The 27,334-nt window shown below is 36.7% G+C and overlaps 4 protein-coding genes across 6 annotated transcripts; 3 read left to right on the top strand and 1 right to left on the bottom strand.

The window, feature by feature from the left end:
• Positions 1–3,428: 3,428 nt before the first annotated feature.
• LOC110708079 (anthocyanin 3'-O-beta-glucosyltransferase-like) lies at positions 3,429–5,531 on the top strand. The gene is made up of 2 exons (XM_021886184.1): positions 3,429–4,032; positions 4,241–5,531. Exons 1-2 carry the CDS (start codon positions 3,548–3,550, stop codon positions 5,241–5,243), a joined length of 1,488 nt encoding a protein of 495 aa, XP_021741876.1. The 5' UTR covers positions 3,429–3,547; the 3' UTR covers positions 5,244–5,531.
• Positions 5,532–16,674: 11,143 nt separating this feature from the next.
• On the top strand, positions 16,675–18,287 carry LOC110708082. Of its 2 annotated transcripts, XM_021886190.1 has the most exons (4): positions 16,675–16,923; positions 17,024–17,175; positions 17,266–17,402; positions 17,476–18,287. In XM_021886190.1, exons 2-4 carry the CDS (start codon positions 17,026–17,028, stop codon positions 18,005–18,007), a joined length of 819 nt encoding a protein of 272 aa, XP_021741882.1. In that variant the 5' UTR covers positions 16,675–16,923; positions 17,024–17,025; the 3' UTR covers positions 18,008–18,287. The 2 variants fall into 2 exon arrangements, with proteins under 2 accessions (XP_021741882.1, XP_021741881.1); XM_021886189.1 differs by having other exon boundaries at positions 16,676–17,175; positions 17,476–18,286.
• LOC110708081 lies at positions 17,623–21,862 on the top strand. The gene is made up of 6 exons (XM_021886187.1): positions 17,623–17,729; positions 19,695–19,923; positions 20,089–20,835; positions 20,917–20,996; positions 21,086–21,157; positions 21,241–21,862. Exons 1-6 carry the CDS (start codon positions 17,695–17,697, stop codon positions 21,446–21,448), a joined length of 1,371 nt encoding a protein of 456 aa, XP_021741879.1. The 5' UTR covers positions 17,623–17,694; the 3' UTR covers positions 21,449–21,862.
• LOC110708080 (uncharacterized RING finger protein P4H10.07-like) lies at positions 21,825–26,666 on the bottom strand. 2 transcript variants are annotated; one of them, XM_021886185.1, is made up of 6 exons: positions 26,205–26,666; positions 24,283–25,254; positions 23,826–23,990; positions 22,493–22,635; positions 22,281–22,391; positions 21,825–22,188 (listed from the first exon to the last, which is right to left on the bottom strand). In XM_021886185.1, the coding sequence occupies exons 1-6, from the start codon at positions 26,328–26,330 to the stop codon at positions 22,107–22,109; spliced, it is 1,599 nt and encodes a 532-aa protein (XP_021741877.1). In that variant the 5' UTR covers positions 26,331–26,666; the 3' UTR covers positions 21,825–22,106. The 2 variants fall into 2 exon arrangements, with proteins under 2 accessions (XP_021741877.1, XP_021741878.1); XM_021886186.1 differs by having other exon boundaries at positions 23,826–23,987; positions 26,205–26,650.
• Between the last annotated feature and the right edge of the window lie 668 nt (positions 26,667–27,334).

The raw sequence follows: 27,334 nt of genomic DNA on the forward strand, positions 1-27,334 counted from the left end.
TGAAAAAAAACATGTTTGTGTTTAACAAAGAACATGCATTACCAAAGAAAATAAAGACATTACAAAAAGAACCTGATAAAAACTTTATTAGAATTTCATGAAAAATTACATATTAACAAAAAAAAAATCTTTACCAAAGATATCATTTCCCCCAAAAAAGTTTTCTGTCTCCAAAAATTCAATTTTCCATAATAATTTTAGTTTTTTCTCTAAAATTATTTTCAACTAAAAATAATTCAAGATTTCATTTTCAAATTAAATTTCAAAATTCAAAAATAACATATGTTAAAAGAACATAAGTTATAATGTAAATAACATATAATTCATACCCAAAGAACACATTTATCAAATTCAAAGAACATACGATAATAAATAAATAAAATTAATATGATATATGATAAAAAAAAAAAAAAAAATAGAATTTGTGCATCACTCATCACCTTAAAGAACATATGAGCTAAATTCAAAGAACATACGAGCCATATTCAAATAACATACTTTTTATTATTGAAACCCAAAAAACATGTTGAATCAACATATATATTATGGTATGTTCTTTGTATAAAATAACATAAGCATAAAAGAACATATTATCAAACATATATAGGTATGTTCTTTGTCAAATATAAATATGTTCTTTATCAAACAACAATATGTTCTTTCCGCCTTCCGGGTGCACCATGTGCATGGTGCACCCTGGTGTACAGTCCTATTTTCAATTAAATAGCCTATTAATATTAATTAATGGAAAGTAGACATGTAAATAAGGGACGGAAGGATTACTAAACAAAAGCTCAAAAATAATGAAATTAAATGTGAATTGATGAGTCATATTAACATTAAATTTGGACGGCAGATTCTCAGCAATCATGGCTTTCCCCTTCACTAGATTAGGATGATATCACAGTGTGTGTCGACAGTGAGTTTTAAAACGGTCATTAACAGATTTGTGTCTGGGCACTTCACTCCAAAGTGTGGCTTGAGGCAGGGGGATCCTCTCTCCCCGTATATTTTCATCATGTGTATGGATATACTATCTAGGATGTTGACTCTGGCTGAAGATATTCATCAGTTTAAAGGTCTAAATGTGTCAAGGAGATCTCCGGCGATTTCCCACCTTTTCTTTGCAGATGACGCTATGCTTTTCTTTAAAGCAAATGAGGAGTCCTGCAGGTGCATTTCAGACATCCTTCACAGGTTTAGCAATGCCTCGAGGCAACAGTTAAATCTTCAGAAATCTGCAATTAAGTTTGCACCAGGAGTAGAGGAGGATAGGAAATTTACAGTGAAGCAGATCCTTTCTATGCCTGAAACGGAAAACATGGGGATACACCTTGGAGCTCCGATTGATATACAGGGAAAGAAAAGCAGCAACTTCCAATTCTTAGTTGACAAGGTATCGGATAAAATCACGTCATGGGCCCAGCTGCACATATCACAGGCAGCAAAGCTTATCCTCATTAATACAGTACTCAATAGTATGACGGCTCATGTCATGAAGTGCTTGAAACTTCCTCAAAGTATAGCAAACAAGATTGATTCGTTAATTTCTCGGTTCTGGTGGTCCAGCAATGGGAACAAAGGGTTACATTGGGTTAACAAGAGGGTCACCCAGCTGCCTAAAAGTATGGGAGGCTTGGGGATTAGAGGCTCTTCTTGTCTTAACGATGCTCTTCTCTTCAAACAGGCTACAAGGATGCATCTCAACCCACAACTGCTGCTCTCTAGAGTCCAAAATGGCTTACAACCATGTGGCATTTGCAGTATGGCGAAACCTTATACCAGAAGAGGAACTCCATCCCTGGGAAGAACAAGTCTTCAAAAAGTCTCCCAAACTTTTAAGGGGGGTTTCGCGTGGAAGGTTGCAAACGGGGAAAGTATTAAAGCAATTGGCATGCCATGGGTAAAAGGGGAGACTCCTTTGGTAAAGTCAGGTCAAATACTGAGGGCCGCCTCAATGTGGAAGGTTAGCGATTTTATAGATAAGAAAACAAAATCCTGGAAGGCAGGGATGGTCAGGAAATGCTTCGACTGGGAGTGGGCAAAGGCAATCCTGGCAATGGAACTCCCACTCTCCAATGAGAATGATTTCCCTTACTGGAAGCACCACCCATCGGGGAGGTACACGGTTAAAACAGGATATTACTATCTTTCCAAGAATCTGGGTAGTGAAAGTACTGCTCTCTTGGCTGGGGATCAGGAGTTTGTGAAGTTAATATGGAGGATGGATATCCATCCAAAATGGAAGTTGTTTCTGTGGAAGCTGTTTCATGATGGCATTGCCGTCAAGGCTAATTTGGCAAACAGGGGTATACATGTAGAAACAGAGTGTGATCTCTATAGAGAGGACGAGGAAAATAGCCAGCATCTTTTCAAATATTGTTTTCAAGCAAAGGAAGTCTGGGAGACAGGCTCCTTAGACGTTTGTCCTGACTTTCCAGGGTCTATGTCTTTGAAAGAATGGATCCAACACTATATCCTGCTTTTTTATAGCGAGGATGGTATGCAAGGAACCCAATGTGCGAGGTTTATTGCGACCCTTTGGGGCATGTGGAAGGCTAGGAACGCCAGATGTTTTAGGGATTCAAGTGGGACTGGTGAGGGAATTTATTAACCAAGCGATTCAAGACCATGAACATTTCACTCATCGCGCTAGCATGATAAGGGAGGTAGAACCTACTACCAGGGATGAACCTATCCTCCCTCCGGGGTTTAACTATGTCCAATTAGGAAAAGAGAAGTCGGGGTTCGACGATTTTATTGTAGAAGCAGACGACTCTTGGGATAAGCGGACTACAAGAGCAGGAATTGGATGGGCTGTGAAGAGTAATAATCTAGGAAGGGGGCCTGATGAGGGAGGAAGATCGATACAGAGTTGCAGCGTCGGCATTACAATGTGAAGCTTGGGCTATCTTGGAAGCGATGAAATGGGCTCGCTCAAAAGGTAGGAACGGAATTCTTATTTTAACTGACTCATTAACCCTGTTGAACAACCTTCAGAATTATCAGGGCATGGAGGTCTCGATCACTTGGTTTCTAAAGGGATTAAAGGAAGTGGGTGCTTTATTCCAAAGATGCACCATTCTGAAAGGGCAGAGAGAGCAGGTTCAGAGGGTTAACGACATTGCGAGACGATGTCGGTTTAGTTTTATGTCTTTAGAGTAATGTAATGTTGTTTGTTTTTATTTGCTCTTGTCAAAAATAAATAAATAAATAAATAAATAAATAAATAAATAAATAAAATATATATTCTCAGCAATCTACTAGTGCGTAGTGCCTCGTGGGTCTCGTGACACCCAAAGGGATTTCTTTTGGTGTACTCTCATCCGTAAGTATTTACATACAGTATAGTCCAGTATATAGTAGAGGTGAATCAATACTGTCGAAATCATTCAAGGAATTATAAATGCGGAGTACTCCATCTGAAGAATTGAATGACATTTGATATTATTTCATCAGTTCCTCAAGGACCACGAGCACCCTGTTGGCTACACAAAATGTATATATTAACCACTCACACTCAAATTTGAAATAACACAAAAATAAAATGGAAGAGAATGGAAGCAAAAAAAGCAGTCTCACAGCATATTTTATCCCGTACTTAACACCCAGTCACTACTTACCACTCTTCCAAATTGCTAAGTTGTTTGCATCCCGCGGGGTGCACGTTACATTCCTTACCACCTATCACAACTCCCTCTCTTTTCGCGATTCCATCGATTCTCTCAACAAACTTGGCCTTCACATTGACCTCGATTATGTTCACTTCCCCAGCAAGGAAGTCGGCTTGCCCGAGGGGGTTGAGAACTTCAGTGCCTCTTCTAACTTGGAAATTGCCGGTAAAATCTTCCGAGCTTTTTTCATGCTTCAAGCTCCCATCGAAGCTAAGGTTCGGGCTGCTAAGCCTGACTGTATCGTCGCTGATATGCACTGTTTTTGGACCACTGATCTCGCCGCCAGCCTTGGTATCCCACGTTTGATTTACCATGTTCGAGCTGCTTTTGCCCTCTCAGTTGTTGATGCCATTGATAGGTATGTACAACATAGTCATTATTCATTATTGAATCGTCTTTTTCACAATATACTATATATATATATGTTAGTTTACTCGTTACATTTGATATCAGACCCATTATTACCTATACGTAAGCATCTAGTAATGAATTAATTATAAAATTGCATTTAAATATCTCAAGTATTTTTCGTCTAACATTGCATTTAATATATATACAATGTGTAGGTATACTCCTTATGAGGATGTCAAGTCTGACGATGAACCCTTCCTATTACCGGGACTCCCACATCCAATATACATGACCCGCTCCGAACTTCCGCAATGGATCCAAACTCCAAGTCCCTACACCACATTCTCCAACAAAGTTAAAGAAGCTGATCGCAACTGTTATGGTGTCATCGTTGATAGCTTCTATGAGTTGGAGAAAGACTACATAGATTATTTCCGGACCACCTTGGAACGTCGTACTTGGTGTATCGGCCCTCTTTTCCTACACCATGATCTTGTTCTCAAAAAACTCAACTCCGGCTTGGATAACAATAGCAACAACAAACACCCTTGTTTGGAATGGCTGGATAAAATGCCAAAAGGAAAAGTTGTGTATGTAAGCTTTGGAAGCATAGCAAGGTTTAGCTCAGCTCAACTGTTTGAGATTGCTGAGGGACTTGAATCTTCAGGCCAACCATTTATTTGGGTGGTCCGGAAGACGGAGGGGGAGTCGAAAGAGATAGCGGATAAATGGTTACCCGAGGGATTTGAGGAAAGGATTTCTGAGAAAAGCATTGGGATGCTAATAAAAGGATGGGCACCCCAACCACAGATATTGGAGCACCCTGCCACTGGTGGGTTCATGACTCACTGTGGCTGGAACTCATCGGTAGAGTCCCTTACGGCGGGGCTACCTGTGGTGGCTTGGCCTCTCTCTGCTGAACAGTTCTACCATCGAAAGTTATTTATCGACGTATTAAAGATTGGTGTTGGGGTTGGGAATATGAAGTGGAGCTCCATGATTGACGGAACAGACGAGTTAGTGAAGAGAGATAAGATAGAGAATGAAGTGAGAGAGTTGATGGGTGATGATGAGGAGGCTCAGGAAAGGAGGAAGCGAGCTAAGGAGTTTGGCATTGCTGCTAAGAAGGCTGTTCAACAAGGTGGTTCTTCTTATGATGATTTAACCGCTGTCATTGATGAACTACAACGTCTCAAGACAACAAATGATGTTGCATGATTCCATTGTTTCTATTGGGAATAAAGTTAATGACACTGATCACATTAAGCGTTAAGCGAGTTGAAATTGTGCTCAATTATGCACCAATTAAAATTAAGTGATTATGATTAAGGAAATTGTGCTTGTTTTCTAGATAATTGTTGTAGATGTCATATGGCATATATAATAATCTTCCTTTGTTCTTTTTTTTTTAATATAAATGTTTGAAGATCAATAAAAATAATGTAATTGTTACAGGGCAATATGAATATTAATCACCTTGAAGTTTGGAGGGAATTTCTGTTAGAATAATTCAGTTTTGAGTTTTTGTCTTTTTCCTTAAGAGGTTTTAAGAGAATAAAAGTTTGTTATTAAAGGAATATTAGCTAGCTTAGCTGTCCTAATTTTGTGGTTGTAATCTTCTATTAGCTGGTATTTAAACTAATAGGCTGTAAGCAAGGTGGATGCATGAAAAAGATATCCGTTCTTCCTCCTCTTCTCTCTCTATCTCTCTCTTTCTCTCTCTTCTCTTTTCCTCTTCTTCTTCTCCATTATTCGGAAATTCTTCTAAAAATCCTTCTGCTATTACTGAATATTGATAAAATCTGCTAGTTCCTTAACATTGGTATCAGTGCCATCCCTGCCACACTCTGGTAAAAACAGTCTGGCACATACTGTAACCAATCGGGTTAACAAGATGGAAGCGCAGCTTGAGGCACTGGAGCAGAGGTTTGAAAATCAAAGCTCAGCATCTGCCCAGAAGTTTGATGAGATATTGAGGATGATGCAGCAACTAAGGGATAGCATGCAGGAAACCAGGATCACTAGGAATGATGACCGTCCCAGCCATCCAAAACTTGGGTATAATCCTAAACTTGACTTCCCAAAATTTGATGGTAGCAATGCTAGACTCTGGATTAAGAAATGTAGCAAGTATTTTAATCTATGCAAGATACCTGATGAGCAGAAAGTTGACTTAGCCTCTTTATCTATGATTGATAAGGCTGAGAATTGGGTCTCTAGTTATCTTTAAACTAGGACTAATGTTGATTGGCATGACTTTGTCATAGACGTGACAGCCAGGTTTAGAGATGAGAAGGGCATTAATGTAGTTGAGGAATTTAATAAACTTCAACAGAATGATACCATTGAAGCATATATTGATGAGTTTGAGAACCTGAAATCCATTATGGTTCAAGTGGGATACCTATTACCTGATAGATATCTCCTTGAGAGCTTCATTGGAGGGCTTAAACCCACACTTAGACCCTTTGTTAAGGCCTTTAAACCCCAGACCATTGCCTCGGCTATTGAATATGCTAGGCTACAGAATGAATCATGCAACCTAAATTCAGCCAATCAGCCTAAACACAACACCTTCATACCCTACCAGTCCACACCCCAACAAATCACACCAAAACCACCTCTTCTACCATCACCTCCTACCAAACTACCATTCAAACAAAACACTAAACCCTTTCAAAAGCCTAAATACATTCCGGAAAACGTCAGAGCAGAGAAAATAGCCAAAGGGCTATGCTACTACTGTGATTCTCCTTTCACTAAGGGCCATCAATGTCAGTTCAAGGAACCACAGTTATTTACTGTGGAAATTCCATGTGTAGAAAGGCAAGAGACAGTAGCCACAACCTTAGATGAGCTTCAGAACATGGCTGATTTTGATCCTCCTATTTCCCTAAGTGCTCTATCTGGCAGCCAAAATTTTCGTACTATGAGGGTACGGGCTACTGCTGCAGGAAGAACCTTACAAGTTCTCATTGATTCAGGCAGCACTCATAATTTTCTTGATGTACACTTGGCTTCTCAACTGGGATGTAAAGTAGAGGTCATTTCAGGACAGGCTATCACTGTGGCAGATGGAAATCATTTAGTCTGTGAATCTATGTGCAAAGGGTTTACTTGGACTCTAGGGGGGCAAACCTTTATAGCTGATGTCTTGCTTATTCCTCTAAAGCTGTGATATGGTATTAGGTGTTCAGTGGCTCAGTACATTAGGCTCCATATTTTGGGACTTTAAACACCTCACTATGAAATTCTGTGTGAATAAAGATTGGGTGGAGTTAAAAGGAGTTCCCACTCAGAGATTGAAAGTATGTGATCCATCAGTAAAATGGATACAGTGGGCTGCACAAATCTGTATAATTCAAGTCTCCCAACTGACTAGTGAATTCCAGCCTGGTTTGGTTCTGCTACCAGCCTCAAAGGAAGAACCAGTGGCACTGGCTCAGTTAAAGGATAAATATGCTTGTGTTTTTGAGGAAGCAACTACACTTCCTCCTCTCAGAGGGGCTTTTGATCACATGATACATTTAGAGCCTGATTGCAGACCGGTGAATATAAGGCCTTATAGGTATCCTTTGAAGCAGAAAGATGTTATAAAGCAGCTAATTCATGAGATGCTGGAGAGAGGAGTGATTCAAAACAGTTCAAGTCCTTTTGCTTCACCTGTTGTGTTGGTTGGCAAAAAGGATGGTACATGGAGGTTATGTGTCGATTATAGGGAATTAAATAAAAAGACTATTAAAAACAAATTCCCTATACCAGTTTTGGAAGAGTTAATTGATGAATTAGCTGGGTCCATGGTTTTTAGTAAGCTAGACCTTAGAGTTGGATACCATCAACTAAGGATTCATCCTAATGATGTTTTTAAGGCTGCATTTAAAACACATTCAGGGCACTATGAATTCTTGGTTATGCCCTTTGGGTTGACTAATGCCCCTGCTTCTTTTCAGGGTTGGATGAATGAGGTATTCAGGCACGTCCTAAGGAAATTTGTCCTTGTCTTCTTTGATGATATACTAATCTATAGCAAAAGCCTTACTGATCACTGGATTCATTTAGCAACTGTTTTTGAGATAATGAAGAAGCATTCTCTGTATGCTAAGTTGAGCAAATGCTTTTTTGCAACTGATAGGGTTGAATACCTGGGGCATTTCATATCTGGCAGAGGGGTGGAAACCGACCCCAGTAAAATACATGCCATAGCTTCTTGGCCTATACCTTCTTCTGTAAAAGAGCTAAGGAGTTTTCTGAGCTTGGCAGGTTATTATAGAAGGTTTGTTAAGGGATATGCAAGCCTAAGTAAACCATTAACTAATTTTCTCAAGAAAGGATCATTTGCTTGGTCTGATGAAGCTCAATTAGCATTTGAGGCATTAAAGACTGCCTTAATCAGTGTCCTTGTGCTTGCCTTACCTGATTTCAACAAAGTTTTTGTAATTGAAACTGATGCCTCAAAATCGGGTATTGGCGCAGTTTTGATGCAAGACAACCACCCTTTAGCATTTATCAATAAGACACTTGGCCCAAAGTGGAAACAACTGTCAGTTTATGAGAAAGAATTGTTGGCCATGGTGTTTGCAGTTCAAAAGTGGGAGCAGTATCTCATGGGTTCACACTTCATTGTGAAAACTGATTAAAAGAGTTTAAAGTGGCTGCTACAGCAGAAGGTCTCTACCCCTTTTCAGCAATTTTGGTTGTCCAAATTGATGGGCTATGATTATGAAATACAATATAAGGCAGGCAAGGAGAACTCAGCTGCTGATGCTCTATCCAGACTTCCTGGTTCTCAGATTTTCCTCCTGGCTACGTCTATAGTGGACTCTGATCTTAAAGATAAAATTGCTGCCAGTTACCATCTTGGTGATAACACAAAATCCATACTTGACTCTCTGACTGAAGGAGGTAATAGTGACTCAGGATTCAGCTTACATGAAGGTCTTCTCAGACGAAAAGGGAGGATTGTAATAGGGCCTGATACTGACCTAAAAAGAAAAATTTTCCATTGGCAACATGATTCCTTAGAGGCGGGACACTCAGAAAAGGACCAAACTTTAAAAAGGTTGCAGGGTCTCTTTTATTGGAAGGGAATGGTCAAGGAGGTTAGTCTATGTGAGGAATTGCAGAATTTGTCAAGCATCAAAGTATGACACTGCGGCAAAGCCTGGTAAACTTCAGCCACTGCCAATACCTGAGCAAGTTTGGTCTGACATCTCAATGGAATTCATATCTGGATTGCCATTATCCATGGGAAAAGACGTGATCCTAGTGGTTGTGGACAGGATGAGAAAATATGCCCACTTCTTATCACTCAGGCATCCCTTCACTGCCTTAGAAGTTGCTCAAATTTACCTGGATCATGTTTTCAAACTCCATGGGTGGCCAAAAACAATTGTCAGTGACAGAGATCCCATCTTCCTCGGCCAGTTTTGGAAAAGAATTTTTTCTCTCCATGGCACACATTTCTTACTATCATCTGCATATCATCCAGAGATTGATGGGCAAACTGAAATAGTCAATAAGTGTATTGAGACCTATCTTAGGTGTGTTATAAGTGACAATCCTAAAGAATGGTGCAAATTTATTCCCCTGGCAGAATGGTGGTATAATACACACCATCACACTGCAGCTGGCATGACCCCATATGAAGTGGTCTATGGTCAGCCTCCCCCACTACACTTACCCTATCTCCCTGGTGAATCTTCTAATGAAACAGTGGATAGAAGTATGCAAGCAATGGAGAAGATGCTTTCTCTCCTTAAGTACAATTTGCAGCAGGCTTAGAATAGGATGAAAATGCAAGCTGATAAAAGGAGGTCAGAGAGAACATTTGAAATTGGTGACTGGGTTTGGCTTAAATTACAAGCATACAAGCAACAATCTGTTCTTCACAAAAGTAATAACAAGCTGGCAACCAGGTACTATGGACCTTTCAGAATCATTGACAAGATAGGCAAGGTGGCTTATAAGCTTCAACTCCCTTCTTATTCAAAGATCCACCCTGTATTTCATGTCTCACTGCTAAAAGCATTCAAGGGTGACTTGCCTACTATAGCAGTGTTCCCAAACCTGGCTACTTCTACCTCCACCACAGCCTTATTGGCTGCAGCCATTCTGGATAAGAGAATGATCTCTCACAAAGTAATCCAAAGAGAGCAATTGTTGGTGCACTGGAAACATACACCTGCCCATGAAGCATCCTGGGTATTTCAAGACGAGTTCACTGCTAAATTCCCTGATTTCTTTTCACAGACTTTAGGGCAAGTCCTCTTAAAGGGGGAGGGTATGTTACAGGGCAATATGAATATTAATCACCTTGAAGTTTGGAGGGAATTTCTTTTAGAATAATTCAGTTTTGAGTTTTTGTCTTTTTCCTTAAGAGGTTTTAAGAGAATAAAAGTTTGTTATTAAAGGAATATTAGCTAGCTTAGCTGTCCTAATTTTGTGGTTGTAATCTTATGTTGGCTGGTATTTAAACTAATAGGCTGTAAGCAAGGTGGATGCATGAAAAAAAAATCCGTTCTTTCTCCTCTTCTCTCTCTATCTCTCTCTTCTCTTTTCCTCTTCTTCTTCTCCATTATTCAGAAATTCTTCTAAAAATCCTTCTGCTATTACTGAATATTGATAAAATCTACTAGTTCCTTAACAGTAATATTGAAAATATTATGAGTAAGAAGTAGTCCCACTTGATTATTATTACTCACGTAGGGAGATTAGTTGCTTGGTTCGACGAAGAAGTTCTGCGTCGGAAGGCTTGATTTCAGTTTTTAGTGGAAAGATTGCTAAATAAAATATATTTTCGGAAATGAAAACAGGCCAACGAGTCCAAGTCACAGCACTGTGTGCGACATGCTTTTTAAGTCATCCGAATTCGTTTAAGGCCCGAAAACAGCGTTTAAACATTTTTCGGATCTTAATTTTTGCTTATTTTTCGTATTAGGAACGAAACATTTTCAGAATTCGTTTAGGATAATTAAACGTTTTAGCCGCCTTTAATTTTTAGTTTGGACATTTTTAATAATATTCCTAAGGGAGTTTTACTCTTTTCTAATGGATTCCGGAGTTTTACTGATTTATCGCTTGTAAATCTATTTGTTTGTATTAGGAATTGTGCTTGCTTTTCCTCCATTAATTCCGACTGCGTCAATTACCATTAGATAGATGAGTTGAAATTAACATTTCACTTGAAACTTTAAAGCTACCAAGATGATGTACAAGGATGTTAATCAATCAGTGTGGTATAGATGTTTGATTGGTGCATTAATCAATGGCATTGATCCACAACCATCCACTGTATATCTTGATGAAGTTACACGACATGTATGGCTAGACCTGGAAATCGGGTTGAGTACGGTTCAGGTAATTTCATGTCCATTATGGTTCGGTTTTGGGTCAGATTGGGTCAATTCGGGTTTCGGGTGTATTGGGGTCGATAGATAATCAAGTTGGATAGGATATCGTGTTTAGACTTGGACTCAACTTCAGGTCGTGTGTCGCTTTCCTAATCTAAAGATAGGAGAGCACCCCTTCTCCTGAAGTTAGGGGCCAATTTGCCGAATTGGCTATTTTTGGCCAAAATACCAACCAACCACACTTAAACTAAAGTTTCCATGGAGTAGCCCTAGGTAGCCTTAGTATAGGATGTATCTCTTTTAGTCATAAACTACGTTACATACATACACCTTTCAAACTTCAAAGTATATATTGATCTGATTAGACCAACACTCTCTCTTTATCTGTAGTCTCTCTTTGTACTATTAGGGGTCGTTTAGTATAGTAATTTTAGATGTAATTAACGGATTCAATTAAGGGGGTGTTTGGTATCAAATTAATAAAGGTAACGGAATGGAAACAGATTAGGGAGGGAGGGAAAGGGTATTATTTAGTGTTACCCTTACTAGTTGTTTGGTATCACTAAGGAAACGTAAACGATTAATTTCAGCTAGGCTTTTTATCAAACACGTTATGAGCACCCAGAATAATTTCTAAATCAAGGAAAGATCAAACATGTAGAGATTAGTGTATAATGTAAGCAATTTGCATTTCAGTTATAATCATATAAAACAATATCATTAAACTATATACTATAATGTTACAAGACTAATAACAGAATTTTGTTCATTATTAAAAGAGAATACCTGGAAATTGGATAAACGTTGGAAGCATCAAGATTCAAGCATATTAGCAAAAATTTTATGAAGCAAAAACCAGGAAATTCAATTGAGAAAAATAAAACTCAAATAAAACAGAAAAATTAGATCGAAAAATCAAATAAAATAGCAATATTTCGAGGTAGAAAAATCAAAATACAATAAATCAAACAAAAAAATATATAAATTCAACATAAACTCAAAATCTAGGGTTCTTAAACAAAAAATTGAAAGATAACAAGCCTGTGATGATTGAGATTGTGGATTTTTGGAGATTTGAGATAGGAAAATTTAACAACTTGAGCAAAATCTGTAGCTTCAATTGATCAAAGTTGGAAATTTTTTTTGGAGATCTGTCGTATGAGAGGAGAGAGATGAGGCAGAGTTGTTTTTTTGGGTTGGAGGAAAGAAACGGGATTTGTTTCCCCAAGTTTTACACCGGAAACAAAGTGGGGGAATGGGTTAGAGGAAAGAAACGGTTTTTGTTACTTAACTCATTAACCAAACATGTTCTAACGAAAACGGTAACCTGATTCCGTTTCCAGCCCTATAAAAAAACCATACTAAACACCGCTTAAGTGTTTTCATTTCTAGTTGTTTGGTATGGGTTAAAAATAACAAATACTATTTCTGGAGGGTAACAAAATCCCCCAATTTGTTACCCTTGACAAACTAGTGGAAACAAAATGTGTTTCCTTACTCAATCACAATTTACTCAAATTGTTCCATTCCACTAGGATACCAAACATACAATATAGGTAACGTTTATCATTACCCTTTCCCCTACTTATTTGAATCCTTTCCGATTATACCAAACACCCCCTTAGTGGAAATAAAGTAAAAATGGCAGGAGTGGAACCGGGAGTAGTGGCAAGGAGGAGGAGAATTCATCATACTAGTATTAGTAATCCTAGCTTCGTACTACATCTGGTGGTAATAATTCTTTTTTTTTTCTCTGAAGACGCTCTGCTTTCTCTGTCTTCTCCAACAATAATTCATTTGCCTCTTTCTTGGTATGCTTAGTATCACGCTTTTAGAGTCAATAAATATATCATGGATATCAATCTGACCTTTTATTATAGTATATAAGTATGTTTATTACCACCAAAAAATGTACCTGTTTTAAAAATAACCTCTCGTTTAATTTTTATTTTTATTTTACCACCCCTTAAATTAAATAACCGCTCAGATTACCACCCATTTCAAAATTCCGGTGAAGTTTCTGACAGTGGGCCCCACTTTTTTTATTTTTTTCCTTTTTTTTCTTCTATTCTCTGGATTTCCCACTCTCTCACCCTGATTTTTTCACTCTCCATCTTCTTCATGCCTTCTTCATTGAATCAAACAATTTTCTGCTTCAAACTAGCTAATTCAAATCAATTACATACTTATATTACAAAACAATCACACAAAATTGCAAAATTTTGTTTATTTAATGGTTCCATTTTGAACCCATTTGTAATTTCCCACCCCCCCCCTTTTCGTACGGAATCATTGCTATAAAACCTTAAAATAATGAGAGTGAACTGTAAATGTTGTTTGCAGATTATTCGTTTTGTTGTTGTTGTTGCTGCTGTTGTTGTTAATGGTGATGATGATCAGTCACTATCTCAAAACAACAACAATAATAATAGTACAAACAACAACAACAACAACAACCTACAAAATCATCATCATCATCACCATAGTCAGCCACCTCCGCCGCAAACTCTATCGCAGCAAACCATAGTCAACAACTAGCTAATTCAAATCAACCATAAGTTCACAACCATCGCAGCGAACTTACCACACCAACTCCCACCACCACCTGTCAATTCAATTGAATTGGGGGTTTTCTTAAAATAGGAACCCTAATTTAAGAAACCCCCAATTCAATTGAAGCATGAACCCTAAATTGACCCTTATTCTTTCTTCTTAATTTATTTTTGGGGCTGATTTGTGGGTGTGAATTGATGTTTTAGCTGTTCGATATGGAGGTCTGGCAGCCTGCAAGTGGCTTGCAGTGATGGCTTGATGCGGCGCTGCGTGTAAGGTGATGGCGCGTTGCTTATGGTGGTTGTCCAGGAAATTGGTGGGTGGTGTTGCCGATGGGGAATTGTAGATGAAGAAGAGGAAGAATTTGGAAGTGAGCTTGAAATGGAAGGCAGGAAGAAGATGGAGAGTGAAAAAATCGGGGTGAGAGAGTGGGAGAATAAAAGAAAAAAAAGGAAAAAAAAAAAGTGGGGCCCACTGTCGGAAGCTTCATTGGAATTTTGAAATGGGTGGTAATTTGAGCGGTTATTTATTTTGAATGGAATGATGATGGATAGGTGTACATAGGGACAGACAAGCTAAGGAGCAGGACATACCAAGATATTGAGACATGGAAGTTAGGAGCATTGGCTAGAGAAGAGCCAAGGAAAGACTTGATTCCAAGCATTCACCAAGTAGAGCATACAGTATTAAATTATAATTGCTTATGTAAATACACTTTTTCAATGTCATTTTTTTATTATTTTTGTGATTTAGCTATCTTATGTCTCACCTACCCTCAGCCTCATCTTTATTATTTTTTATTACAAAGTTTTTATTAATTTCTTGTAAATTAAACACTATTATTAGGAGTATCTTATTAATAATCAATAATGCGATTGCACCAAACAAAATAAGGATTCCACATGGGAAACAAACCATAATGCTACTCACATGCAAAAACTGGCAAATTCTCTATTTCTTCAAAGGCCAGACTACAAGCTGGTTATTCCCTCACCTTTCGGATTCATTTTAATCAAAAATTACTTTATTCAGTATATATATCATGTTGATTAGGTAACTCGTACTAGTGCAGCATTTCACTGCCCGATCGGGCATGCCTTGCCCGGTCAGACCGGGCGGTGATAGGCGTGGCAAAGTATCTCGCAATCTCGCAAACCTCCACTGCCTGATCGGGCATGCCTTACCCGGTCAGACCGGGCGGTGAAAGGAAAGCAGTGCAAGTGTCTCGTATTGAATGTTGCTTCTCGCACCCGATCGACCATGCCTTGCCCGGTCTGACCGGGCGGAGAAGGAATACGAAGGAGACGTGTTTTTGCGGTTTTTTAGAGTTATCTTTTTTATTATCTTTTTGCCCAAGTATCTTTTAATTGGGGATTAATATAAAAACTCCCTAATATTAGTGCTAGGGTTAAGAGAGACAGAGTGAGAGCTATTCTTGAGAAAAAATTGATTCATCTTTGTAATCTTTGCAGTTTATAGTGAAATCTTTAATCTCGGTGCCCGTGGACGTAGCTATCACATTGATAGTGAACCACGTTAATTCTTGGTGTGTTGTTCTTGTTGTTTGCATTAAGTTTCTTTATTGTTTTTCGATCTTTGCTTCCGCTGTCGCACAACATATCAATTATTTATATTATACGACTAAGATGAAATACTTCTATCATCACTCTATCTATATACTCTGTAGTTTATACTCTCAAATTACAGTATTATTTTTTACTTTGATAAAAAAAATTTGTTTTTTTATTTATTTTAATATATTGTTACTTATTAATGATAAAAGACATCAGTAGATGAAATAGCGCATTATCAAATGGTAAATGTAGAAATTAGAAGTACATGTATAGTATATTCTTAAAAAACAGATGAAGTATATATAAATAGATTGTACAACAAATGATTAGAACCTCTTTTCTCTTTAGTAAGTTATTTAGTAGGTGAGATTGTGATATTCTTCCTCATGTGACTGATAAGATATACGTCTGATTGATGAAAATAAGAGAATGACAAGTTGTTGATTTGCACCCATTAAACAAATTTGATTAGATTGTATTGTCATGTTCATGTCATATTCCCACATTAGAATATCCACATGCCTCAAAAGGATGTGTTATTTTTCTTTTCCTTTCTTTTCATCTTAAAAATGAACATGATAAGAACCTTGACATGATGTTTTTTGTTTTCATTTTTCCTAATATACCCTCCTACTTATAATTCTTTTGTATGTAAGCAAATTGTAACTAATATCGTAGCTTTAATTTGAAAATGGAGGTTGTTAATTAAATGGAGTTAATTAAGGTGTGCTTTATTGGATTGATTTATTTAAGCTTATGAGCTTATGTTTTTTTGAAATTGTAAGTGATTATGTGCTTAATAAAACTTATTTTGTCCGATTTATGTTACTTAAACTTATTAGAACATATTTTGTATGGAATGTGTTAAAATAAGTTGAGAAAAGCACACTCTACCCTAATAATCTTAATAAAGATTACAACATTTGTGTGTGCATGATTCATTTTTTGGATGAATCCTTTTTGGACTTTGGAGTTAAAAAATATTGGAAGCAGCGCAGATGGGAGGGGGGGGGGGGGGGGGTGAAAAAACAGTTTGACAATGCAAGTGAGAGGGACAATTGATAACAAGGCAAGGGCAGCAGTGAAAATGAAGTAGCTGAGTGGTGGTAAAAAATGAGTGAATTTAGGTCATATATTATACAATCATGAAATTGGAATGAAAATGTGAGTGATCAACAATCAGGTCAAACCGTCAAAGTCATATTGTATTTAAGTAAGTAGTCGGTAAGAAAATTTGAAACGCACAAATAATAAAAAGGAACCAAATCAATTTTCAATGATATGATATGGTATGGTTAATAATGAATGAAGTAGCCATGAAGTTTCCCTGAAAATTTCGTTCCTCTTTCCTTAATTATTATGACACTTCAGGAAATATATAGAAGTGTTTCGTTCAGCAATAATTCAGACCAACCATTCAAAGTATTGGTCTCGTCATTTTTTAATCTCTCTTTCTCGATCTATGTTTATTATTTGAGAGTGGAATTAATAATTAGAAATAAAATAAAAAAAAAAATGGCAGGGATGCTACCAGGAGTAGAAGCAGCAAGAAGAAGGAGAGTTCATCAAAGCAGTAGCATTAATAATAGCAGTTGTTCATCTCCCTCCTCGAGACGCCTTTCTTTCTCACTATTCTCCACAAATACCTCTACCACCTCTGCCTCTACTTTCTTGGTAAGTAGTATTCTTTTATATAAAGGAAATAAGTATATGTGGTCGAATGATCAAATTAAAGGAATAGATCGATGTGTCTGTACTGTGCAGGGGCATACGACAAGAAGCAGGACATCATACGAAGATGTTGATGATGATGAAGACGACGCAAAGTTAGGAGCTTTGGCTAGAGAAGCCAAGGTTAGACTTGATGCCAAGCTCAGATCAACACCCCTCAAATCTACCAGGTTATTCCACTCGATCTACTTTTATTAATTCATTGAAACTGTTTGTTAATATAGATAATCCTCCTAATTTCAGGAATAATAACAGAATAGGAAGATTCCTGAACAATGAAAATGAAGTGACAAGAAAGAAGAAGAAGAAGAAGAATGGAAAGCTTAGTTGGAACTGGAAATCAGGGGACCAATTAGAATTACAAGATAAAAATAAAAATGGAGAATGTGCAGTATGCTTGGATGAAATGAAAGAGGGTGATGACATAATGAATTTAGAATGCGATCATAGTTTTCATTCAAAATGTTTGATGCCTTGGCTTCAAACCCCTGTTGCAGGTTCAGTATCCAACACCTTTAAACTTCATTTTTCTCACTCTTTCTATGTCAGATCATTCATTACAATGTTCATCGGCTTGCTTATTACCATTTACCAACTAGTATGTAATGTAAATACAAGCAAGATCGAGGTTTTCCAGGCCAGTTGCCAACCCATATCATGTGTTTTATTCTCACCTACCCTCTCTCTTTTTTATCCTTTCTTATTAAGTGCTCATTTAATTTACGTAACAATGACTGAGAAATTTCCAATTAATTATCTACACCGTAGCTCTTAAAACTTTGTGCAACAAAGTAAAACTTCTTGTCATTATTTTCTCAACTACAATCAATTTAATATGAACAAACATACAATTGAAGATTCGAGATCTTCCTACAATTTGTTATTTAACATACAAATTCGAATTATATGATTGAATATGAAGCGACTAAGTCAAATCGACAATTCTCACAAGAATTCACATTGTCAAAATTTCCACCAATAACTTTTATTTCTTCCATAAAACAATAATAATAATACCAACAAAGACCTTAACATAATAATCCCAATCAATGCAATACTCAAGATTTTTTTTAGAATAATCAATAATTTGTTCTTTTGATTAAATTTTACTTTAAGCCTTATCATACTATTTATATACTTCACTTTGCCAATCAATATTAGTGTTTTATATCTAATGAAAAACATATTTATGTGAATCTTTTTTTAATTGTCCCAATATAGATTGTAACTTTCAGTATATACTTTTACAAATTTACTTGTTGATAATTTTAATAATGGCCAAAATTTTGCATTAGCAAAATTGTATAAGATAGAAAATAAGTAGGTAGTAATGTACTACATTCAAAGATAAATTATGTTATTTATAATGGATTGCATTGCTATAAATCATGTCACGTAATTGCAAAAGAATACCCACTGGCATAGTGGCATTTGGCACTTAGCTTGACAACAAAGTGGAAAGGATGGATGAGAATGATATTCTTAATTAAGACACAACCACAGTCTAGAAAGCAAGAACAAACAAAACTCACCAGCTGATGGTATAGCTCACAATTATTGATTTTATATACTTGTAGTAATAATGATTGATTGATAGTCAAGGGCAATTTTGAAATATTAATGTACATTTTTCCCAAAACATAAAAACTCCTTAAGGACCTTTTTTATTTTTGTGCAACAAAATTTAGAGATTATGCAATTTTGTTTTAGGTTGTCATGGATTAGGCTTCATCTATCGGTTTGATTTAATTTATTTTTGACATAAAGATTAGAGCATCTACCCTATCATCATTCAGTTAATCCTCTAATTTTGTATTACATTCTCCACTTCACATGTAAATGAAGCTAAGGTAAAAACTATAAGGCTAGGCCATATAAGGTTTATTATTTTATCTCATCTCAATTATAGTCTCAAAACAATCATTGTATAATTAGAAACTAATAAAGCTTAGCTAAGCTACCCAAATGGGCAACAATCGCTGTATGATTGAAAATGATTTTACATGTAATTCGCCTAACTTTCTTTCCTACTCCATAACCGTAATATGAAGTACTAAGTATAAATCACGAAAAATGATGGCCCATTTCTACCAATATTGAGGCAAAATAGCCCAATTTGGGGCCCAAAATCCAGCCCTTTTATCTTCTAAAGGAAATGGGGTCCCGCCAATGTGAGAACCATTGCACACAACGGCTACTTCCATTTTTCACATAGCCGTTAAGTTGAGTTGCCAAACTGAAATTCAAAATGGTAACAAACAACTTCACCAAAAATCATTCATAACATCTCTCCTCAAACTTTTATCACTCAGAAATTGTAATAGAATTAAAGAATAGATCTTGTAAAAGAAATTGAAAATGGGGTACACTAATACATATACGCCTGCATACTATTCATCTCTTCAGGATTCAATCACTTCAATCTGTAAATCAATCCTTCCTTTCTCTTTAAACAAGCGAAGATTGACAGCAGCTGAACAGAAGCTATCCAAACAACAATCTGATAATCTTAAATGGCAGCAGAATTCATTCCATCAGATCCTCAATTTAATTGGTCTTCACAAAGAAGGCCTTTTACCAGATACCGAGGTTTCCGCTTTCAGAACTCATCTCCTTGATACCCTCATTGCTTCCAAAGGAGCCGACAAGGAACAGCCCCAGATTTTGAGGGATAAGCTCCTCTTTCTCCAGGTTTCTTCTTATTCATTTGTTTGATTTTATTGAATTTTGCTATAATGTGTCTCAACCGAATTGTTTCAGAAATTGAATTTTGTTGGAATCATTTCCTATCACAAGATCTGAAATTGCATTTAGAATTGTGTGCTGCTTTCATATTAATGTTAATTGAATAAACAGGAGCTGCTGTATGCAAAATGCATATCTGCAGAGGAGTATCATGCATCAAAAAGGCCATTGCTTCAGAGATTAGCAGTACAAGGGGCCGAGCTCGAGGCTAGAGACGTGATTGTCGGAGAACGAAAAGAAACAGATTCTCCGGAGGAAGAGGAGTGGTCGGTCATCGATTTGAAAGACGATCAGAGTTTGATAAACAAGGATAATTCTAGGTCCAAAAACAGATCTAAGCATGGGTCATCAACAGTGAAACACATCAAAGATGCAGCCTCAGTTTTCGGGTTAGGGTCTTTACAGAAACTGGGTAAAAATAGACCGCAGAAGAGCATATTTGACCAATTACCAGTTGATACTGCAAGCATATCTAACAAAGAGAATGAGCCAATTGATGAAAACCCATTTTGGAATATCAATAATCACAATGAGACTGAAAGTGAAACTAAGTCTATTCTTATGTCAGCATCAGACTCTGATAAATTTGGCAAGGAGGAATGTCATGGAAGTGGAAAAGGGAAGAAGACTGCATTCCGAAGTCTGTTCCAGGCAGATAAATCGGAGGAAAAAGACTCGAAATTTACGAAGAAGCAATGGGGATTTGATGGGTTCAAAAGATGGAAGAGGAGTAATGTGGAAGATGAAACAACTCCTGTGCCCCTGACTGAGAGATCACGTAATGAAGGTCCTGATACTAAGCAAATCAAAAGAAAGCTTCTTTCTGATGGTTCTTCATCTGGTTTTTACATTGATAAGGTAACACTAAGAGATAACAAGATTACAATAAAAGTTGAAAAGTGAATCAATTTTCATACTAGATATGCTATGAACTTGCAGGTTGTAGGGGATAACATAAGGAAGGAGTTGTTGCGAATTCAAACTCAACTGTCTAGCACAAATCCCAACTTTCATTTTTCGTATGTGTTGTTTCCGACATAGGCTTCATTGTACATTCATTTGTTGTCTTGTTGCTTGGGATTTGTTTTACTCATACTCATTGCTGTAGGAATGATGAAATGGATGTTATATCCACAAAGCTGCCAGTTGACAAGTCTGATCTTAAGCAGTACTTCCCCAAGTAAGGCTTAAGAAAAATACTTCCATATGCATTAGCATGACTATATCCTATCTTAACAATAATGCTCATGTGTGTGAATGCAGGTCCTGGTGTGAACGATATGGTGATGTGGTGTTGGATGTGGTGAAGAAGGAATTCAAAGATCATGTCGGGGAGATGGAAAATATGCGTCATGCTACCTGGGAGAGGAGGTGCACCAGCTCAAAGAGATGGACAGCTTTCGAGGATGATGAAAATTGCCATCCTAATCGCGTCTCTCCTGCAAACCATAAAGCAAACTCCATTTTCTAATACAAAACAAGAAGATTTTTGGTCTACGCAAGGCCATGTTTGTGGAAGGGTTAATCTGTATAACTCTTTAATCCTATTAGTAAAATATGTATATCAACTATTTTATGGAAATCTTTAGCCTCAATTTAATCTCTGTAATTGAGGAGGATAAGTTAGGTAAAACCCTAATTATAGGATTTCTGAATTTGTAATTTTAATTTATATTTATATACATTTTAATAAAAAAAAATTAAAAAAAAAAAAAGCTGCCCTTAAAAGTTATGTTGGATCTGGTATTTCTTGTAATTCGCATTTGCAGGAAAAAACTCACAAAATGATGAACAAAAATAGAGAAGAAAGCACATATACATTATACAATAACGAATCAAGGTGAAAGTGAAATAAAACAGCGGAACCATTATGGCTTTAGATGTACTCATTACATGACTGCAAAGGAAGATATTTGTTTACATGGACTTCACTTTTAAACAACCAACATTATTGATAAAAACAGAAAATTAAATTGTGTACATTTGCTTATATTTACATGAAAATGTGATTGATAAATTCGTCGATGGTATAGTCAGACTAACATTTGATTAAGGTATTACCAAAATTTGGTATGAAAGATTTTGTCTATAATAGGTTCAAGTAATTAAGCAGTTCTTTATACAAGGATTTATGAGAGATCTTCATTCGAGCTGGATGCAGCGACCTCTGTGGCCCCTCCTCGAACATCTCCACGACAGAGTGGACATACCCTACAATGGGGCAAGTTAAACATTAAGTCAAATGGACAAGGAATACAGTATGTTGAAACTGCCATTATGAAAATATGGAAGCAAGGAAATACCCATGAATCTCTTTCAGCCATTTATCAACACACGACATGTGATACGCATGGTGACAGGGAAGAACTCGTATTTTATCACCTTTCTCATACTCCACCAAACAGATATAGCACCTAAACATATCAAAATTCAAAAAAAGAACGTTCATCATCCCTCTCTAATCAAACAACAAGGAAGCTGATTAAAACAAATATATGAAGAAACTGCAACTTACTGATCTACATCATCTCCGTGATCAGCTGTAATAGGTTTTTCATACGTTTTAATGGGAAGTGAGTCCACAACCGATTCAGGAGCAGGGACTGAAAGCATAGACAGGGAAAATGACTCTGGCTGGCGGTGAATTTCATCCAAAACCTTGCAATTTACACAATTATATAAAATGTATGTCAGATTGTCAGCCATAAAGAGTATATAAAGCTTCACACATTCACACTGCAGCATATAAGTTATATTAGAACAAACAGAAAATTTGCAACTTGTTCAGCTCCAACAGCCTGCCACCACTCTATCATTTGATGAAAGTCATGTAAAGAACCAGAACAGAAGCAGGGGAACAAAGTCAATTTCAAACAGGTGAAGAAAAAGTTCAGCAAGTGTACACTAGAATACTTTGATATTTTGCAATGCTCATACTGCAATAGAAACTAATGCAATATTACCAGTTCTGATATGTATAAAACTACCCACTCTCTTTTATAAGGCCCCAAGGCTTTTCGAGATTTCAATCGATCACTAATTCTCTCAAAATATAATTATTTAATAAATAAAGGTACCTGTATGCTAAACTAATATCATCATAACGCCTCTTTTTAGAACTTTTCCAATATATTTTCTGGTAACTATAGGTTTAAAGGTCTTTCTCATAAATAGCATGTTAAGTCAAAAATCTCCAATGACGTTCACGAACTAATTGCTTTCATAGCTCATTTTACTCTGCCAAAATCAGATATCCACCTCAATGAAAAATCATATATCAGCTATGAATTAGTCAAGCATCGATTTTAACAGACAGTGCTCAACTCTTACAACAGAAAGACTTCTGATTTCTCTATCAAAGGTAAAACAAAGATGCAAGGTAGCATTACATTCATTAGTATCGACACAATGAGTGTGAGACACAGAGCATAAACTGATAAAACAGGGGGACAGTTTGGTCCAGAACAAAATTTAACAAAAGGCAGCTCAAGCAAATAAATGATGATGAGACAGAGCATAAAGTGATAAAACAATGGGACAGCACAAAAATTGTTGCAGAAAAACATACTTCGTATTTTAACATAAGGCAGCTCAAACAAGTAAATGACCATATCAGCATCATCATGTAAGCAGAAAACAATATTATTCAATATCTCACAGACGAAGATATAAGATATCTGCTGTAAGGATATACTCTTAACCAAAGATACAAAAGTTCTCTCCCAACGAGTAAAACAGTAGTAAAATATCAGCAGTTTTAGATGTTGACAACATGAAATGTCAACCAATACGGAGTATATAGACATACTTCAGTAGCAACAAAAAGAATACATTATAAACAAATATACCTCAAATAAAGCCTCGGCAAGCAGGATAATTCTAGATATACTTGAGAGTGCATTAGCCTCTTCATCCAACTCACACGTGCATGAACCATCAGAATGCAAATCAAGCGGACAAAATGTACGATGACTACTCTCTGTAGCAGTACCTCGCAACCTGTCCCAGAACTGCTAGGAGGTTGAAAACAATTGTTGAAATAACTAACAGTGGGAATGCCAATCACACTTAAGCATGTACTGAACACAAAAAACAAAAAATAATAATTCGGGGTGGGGGGGGGGGTATGATAGCGTAAATATATCCTTACAGCATATATCTTTCATAATAAACATAAAGTAGTGAACCCAAAAAATCTCCCTTTTTTGGAGGTTTGATAGTTAAATATCATTGTGCACAATTCAGAAGTTGCAAAACCAATACAAGCAATGTCTTTCATGAGCAAGAGGGGATACAGATGCTCACCTCAGATCTTGAGTTCCGGCGACGATCATTTGTAAAGCGACTTCTCCGGCCGAAGCGCCAAGGCTCAGCACCAACACCATCATCAAAAAAGTCATCACCGATATCAAGAAGCCATCTGCGATGAGATCCTGCTAGATCAGAATCCTCGGTTGTGAAAAGTATGGCTGGAAAATCAGGATTTCTTCTTGAACTGCGACTTGTAAAGGCATCCCTAAACATTCTCCTGCTGTTTCTTCTTGCTTCGCGGGTGCTTATTTCGTTGTTGATGTTGGGCAAATGATTAGATGAGGAGATACTCACCACATCAACATGAAGTACATTTCCTTCTGGTTGAACTTCAGCCCTATCTGACACAAAAAGCTCTAATCCTGGGGGTATTAACTCTTGAATGACTTCATCTCCACGAGCATGAGAAGCTATGCCAGGGTCAGAAACAACTGGAAATGGACCAGATTCAGTACTTTGGCTTCCAATAACCTCACTAACATCTTCAAAAATGGTGGACGGTTCAAGCTCCACGTGCTGCAAACTAGGAGACAAGACCTCATTACTAGTCTGAGGTGTATCGTTGATAAATTCATCAATCTCACTGGTTGCATGCCTGTTGGGACTAACACTTAAGTGTTGTAGGTGTCCTGCAGAAGAGGACTTTACAGAATCAACCAATCGCTGTTGATGACATTTGCTTTCAGCATTTACATCACAAGGAACAACTTCATCACCTTCTGAAAAGCACTTCTGTTTATTAGATGATTCTACATTTGAATCATCATGAATCGAGGTGCACTCAATACCTAGAGTACTGCTCTCTGATGAGGCTACCAGTCCAGATCTAGGACTGGAATTGCTGCTAAACCCGGTTCCCGCACTAGAAGTTGGAATGGAATCATCTGTTGGGATTGGGGACTTGTTAGCTTTCTGTTGACTGTAATCCCTAGAAGTTAGTACAGATCCGGCAGCACAATCTTCCCACTAAACAATGCAGCAAAAAGGTTGAGTTATCATCTCCACCGTGATGTATAACACACATCTTAGTCTAGAGCATTAAGTATAAAATCAAAAGAAATATATGCAAAAAGATGTCAAAAAAACCAAGATCATAAGGAACTATGACTAAGAATAATACCATCACCCCAGAAAGCTCACAAGGAAAAAAATTGGGAGAAGATAGAACTAAACTCCTAAATAAAAATCGGTTGTCATGTAGTAAGCCAGGACATTGCCGTACCTTTTTCTCTGCATCGGCCAGCACTACAGCAGTGAAAGAATAAGGAGTCCAAACAACTGAACTCAAAGAAATAAGCTTCAAGGCATGCAGCAGATAAACATTTATCCCAAAAAAGGCTTCATGACCTTTAGGGAGAAATTTCAAATACCTCAGTTAATGCTCAAGGAAACTTGAAAAAAAATCAGAGAATGACCAAATAAATCAAGATGCTATAAAGAACACATTCAACATCTTCCAAAGATAGTCACAATATTATAATTTACACTATACACCATTTTGAGCTATAAACATATTATCTAAGTATTAATAAAGCTAGAAATAGCACAATCATCCTCATCTTTTAATCACAACTTCCTATCAATTTCCAATCTTTCCTACCAGTATGACTTTTATGCTGGATTACCCAATTCAACATCCAATCAAAATGATAAAACCGGCTTAAATTTGTAAGAGAACCTCATAAAAAATTCTCGACCCCCAAAGCACTCCAAGAAATGGATGGTAATGGTATAAAATCCCATCAAATAAAAAATTAAGATTACAAATTAAGCGATTCCGAAACTATAAAGTTACAATCTTTGGAATAATCTAAATAATCAAACCCACCAACATAGAGCAAAAAAGCAACGATCTTGCTAAAACTTAAAAACAAAACAATTGGAACTCAAACAAAAAGGGGGTAAAAGTAAAAAACCTGAGGAGAAGTAGAAGAAGCGCCGCAAAAGAGAGAAGCAAGCCTTTGTTTGGTACGGTTGACTTTGCTGCGCCTAACAGTTGCAGCTGCCGGGGGAGAACCCAGATGACTGCTGCCTGAACCCATTTTCTGTTCGATGAGAGAGAATTTTTTTGATTTTTAGGAGAGAGAAACTAAACTAAATTATGTACTTGTATTTGACAAAGCTGCAACGAAATGAGCTGAGCACAATCTAGGAACAAGCCGGATCCCTTTTTCTTTTCTTCTTTTCTTTTTTGTGCTTTTCTTTAGACACAGTAATATTTCAGACATTTTTATTTAGATTTTTCTTTTTTTATGGGATAAGGTTTTGCGCAATTGTGCCCTCATTTCACTTGATTGAATGAAGGGTGTAAAAAGTTCAAAACTTACAATTCATTACTAGGTGTGAGTTCTTCTAATTTGCCTTTTAACTTTTCTTGGGTGTTAGGGACTAATTGTGGTGAGAAGTTTGACTATTTAGCTTATCGTATGGCAAGAATAATACAAAGCACTTTGAGGTCTTTTGGGGGTAAGGAAATCCCACTCCAAAGTACCTCTAGTGGAATTCGATCCCACAACTGCTACATCGGGCTTTGTTTGGTTATAATTTCTTAATTGGTTGAATATATGCATTCATCATTTATTGATTCGTGTTTTGTAAATAATAATAATTAATAAACGATTTTGTCATACACAAGTGAAATTTATCTTATGAAAGTTTATTTAAGGATAAGAGTAATAACTTTTTATATTACATATACTATTTAAATAGATAGTTTTAAAATGAAGATATGTACTTTGTGCTTTTAACAAGCTCATTGACAAACTTACTTCAAAATAGAAATGTAGCTTCAAATATTTTTAAAATGGTAAAGGTGAAACAAGAAATCAATATTGTATTCTTTATATGTAAATTGGAATATAACACAATTGTTACGTGTTTAATATGCACCCCTTATTGAGTTAAGGAGATTTTCAAAGTTTAGTAATTGGTTTCCTTTGCTTAATCCTTACAATAACAGTGCTCTATATTATATTCATATAATTTCATATGTATACTTTCATGTTATAATTACCGTATAATTTTGTTTAGTGTTAAATATTAAAAA

The sequence above is a fragment of the Chenopodium quinoa genome, unplaced genomic scaffold (genome assembly GCF_001683475.1).
Source record: "Chenopodium quinoa cultivar QQ74 unplaced genomic scaffold, ASM168347v1, whole genome shotgun sequence".
NCBI lineage: Eukaryota > Viridiplantae > Streptophyta > Magnoliopsida > Caryophyllales > Amaranthaceae > Chenopodium > Chenopodium quinoa.

Coding starts and splice junctions, on each gene's coding strand:
- LOC110708082 (XM_021886189.1), top strand. CDS start 16,861: ATGACACTTCAGGAAATATATAGAAGTGTTTCGTTCAGCAATAATTCA. Junction 17,176..17,265: donor CCTCTGCCTCTACTTTCTTG/GTAAGTAGTATT, acceptor TGTACTGTGCAG/GGGCATACGACAAGAAGCAG. Junction 17,403..17,475: donor ACACCCCTCAAATCTACCAG/GTTATTCCACTC, acceptor TCCTAATTTCAG/GAATAATAACAGAATAGGAA.
- LOC110708079 (XM_021886184.1), top strand. CDS start 3,548: ATGGAAGAGAATGGAAGCAAAAAAAGCAGTCTCACAGCATATTTTATC. Junction 4,033..4,240: donor GTTGTTGATGCCATTGATAG/GTATGTACAACA, acceptor TACAATGTGTAG/GTATACTCCTTATGAGGATG.
- LOC110708081 (XM_021886187.1), top strand. CDS start 17,695: ATGTTTGATGCCTTGGCTTCAAACCCCTGTTGCAG. Junction 17,730..19,694: donor GCTTCAAACCCCTGTTGCAG/GTTCAGTATCCA, acceptor AAACAAGCGAAG/ATTGACAGCAGCTGAACAGA. Junction 20,997..21,085: donor AATCCCAACTTTCATTTTTC/GTATGTGTTGTT, acceptor TCATTGCTGTAG/GAATGATGAAATGGATGTTA.
- LOC110708080 (XM_021886185.1), bottom strand. CDS start 26,330: ATGGGTTCAGGCAGCAGTCATCTGGGTTCTCCCCCGGCAGCTGCAACT. Junction 25,255..26,204: donor CTTCTTCTACTTCTCCTCAG/GTTTTTTACTTT, acceptor TGCATTGTTTAG/TGGGAAGATTGTGCTGCCGG. Junction 22,189..22,280: donor TGGCTGAAAGAGATTCATGG/GTATTTCCTTGC, acceptor GCCCCATTGTAG/GGTATGTCCACTCTGTCGTG.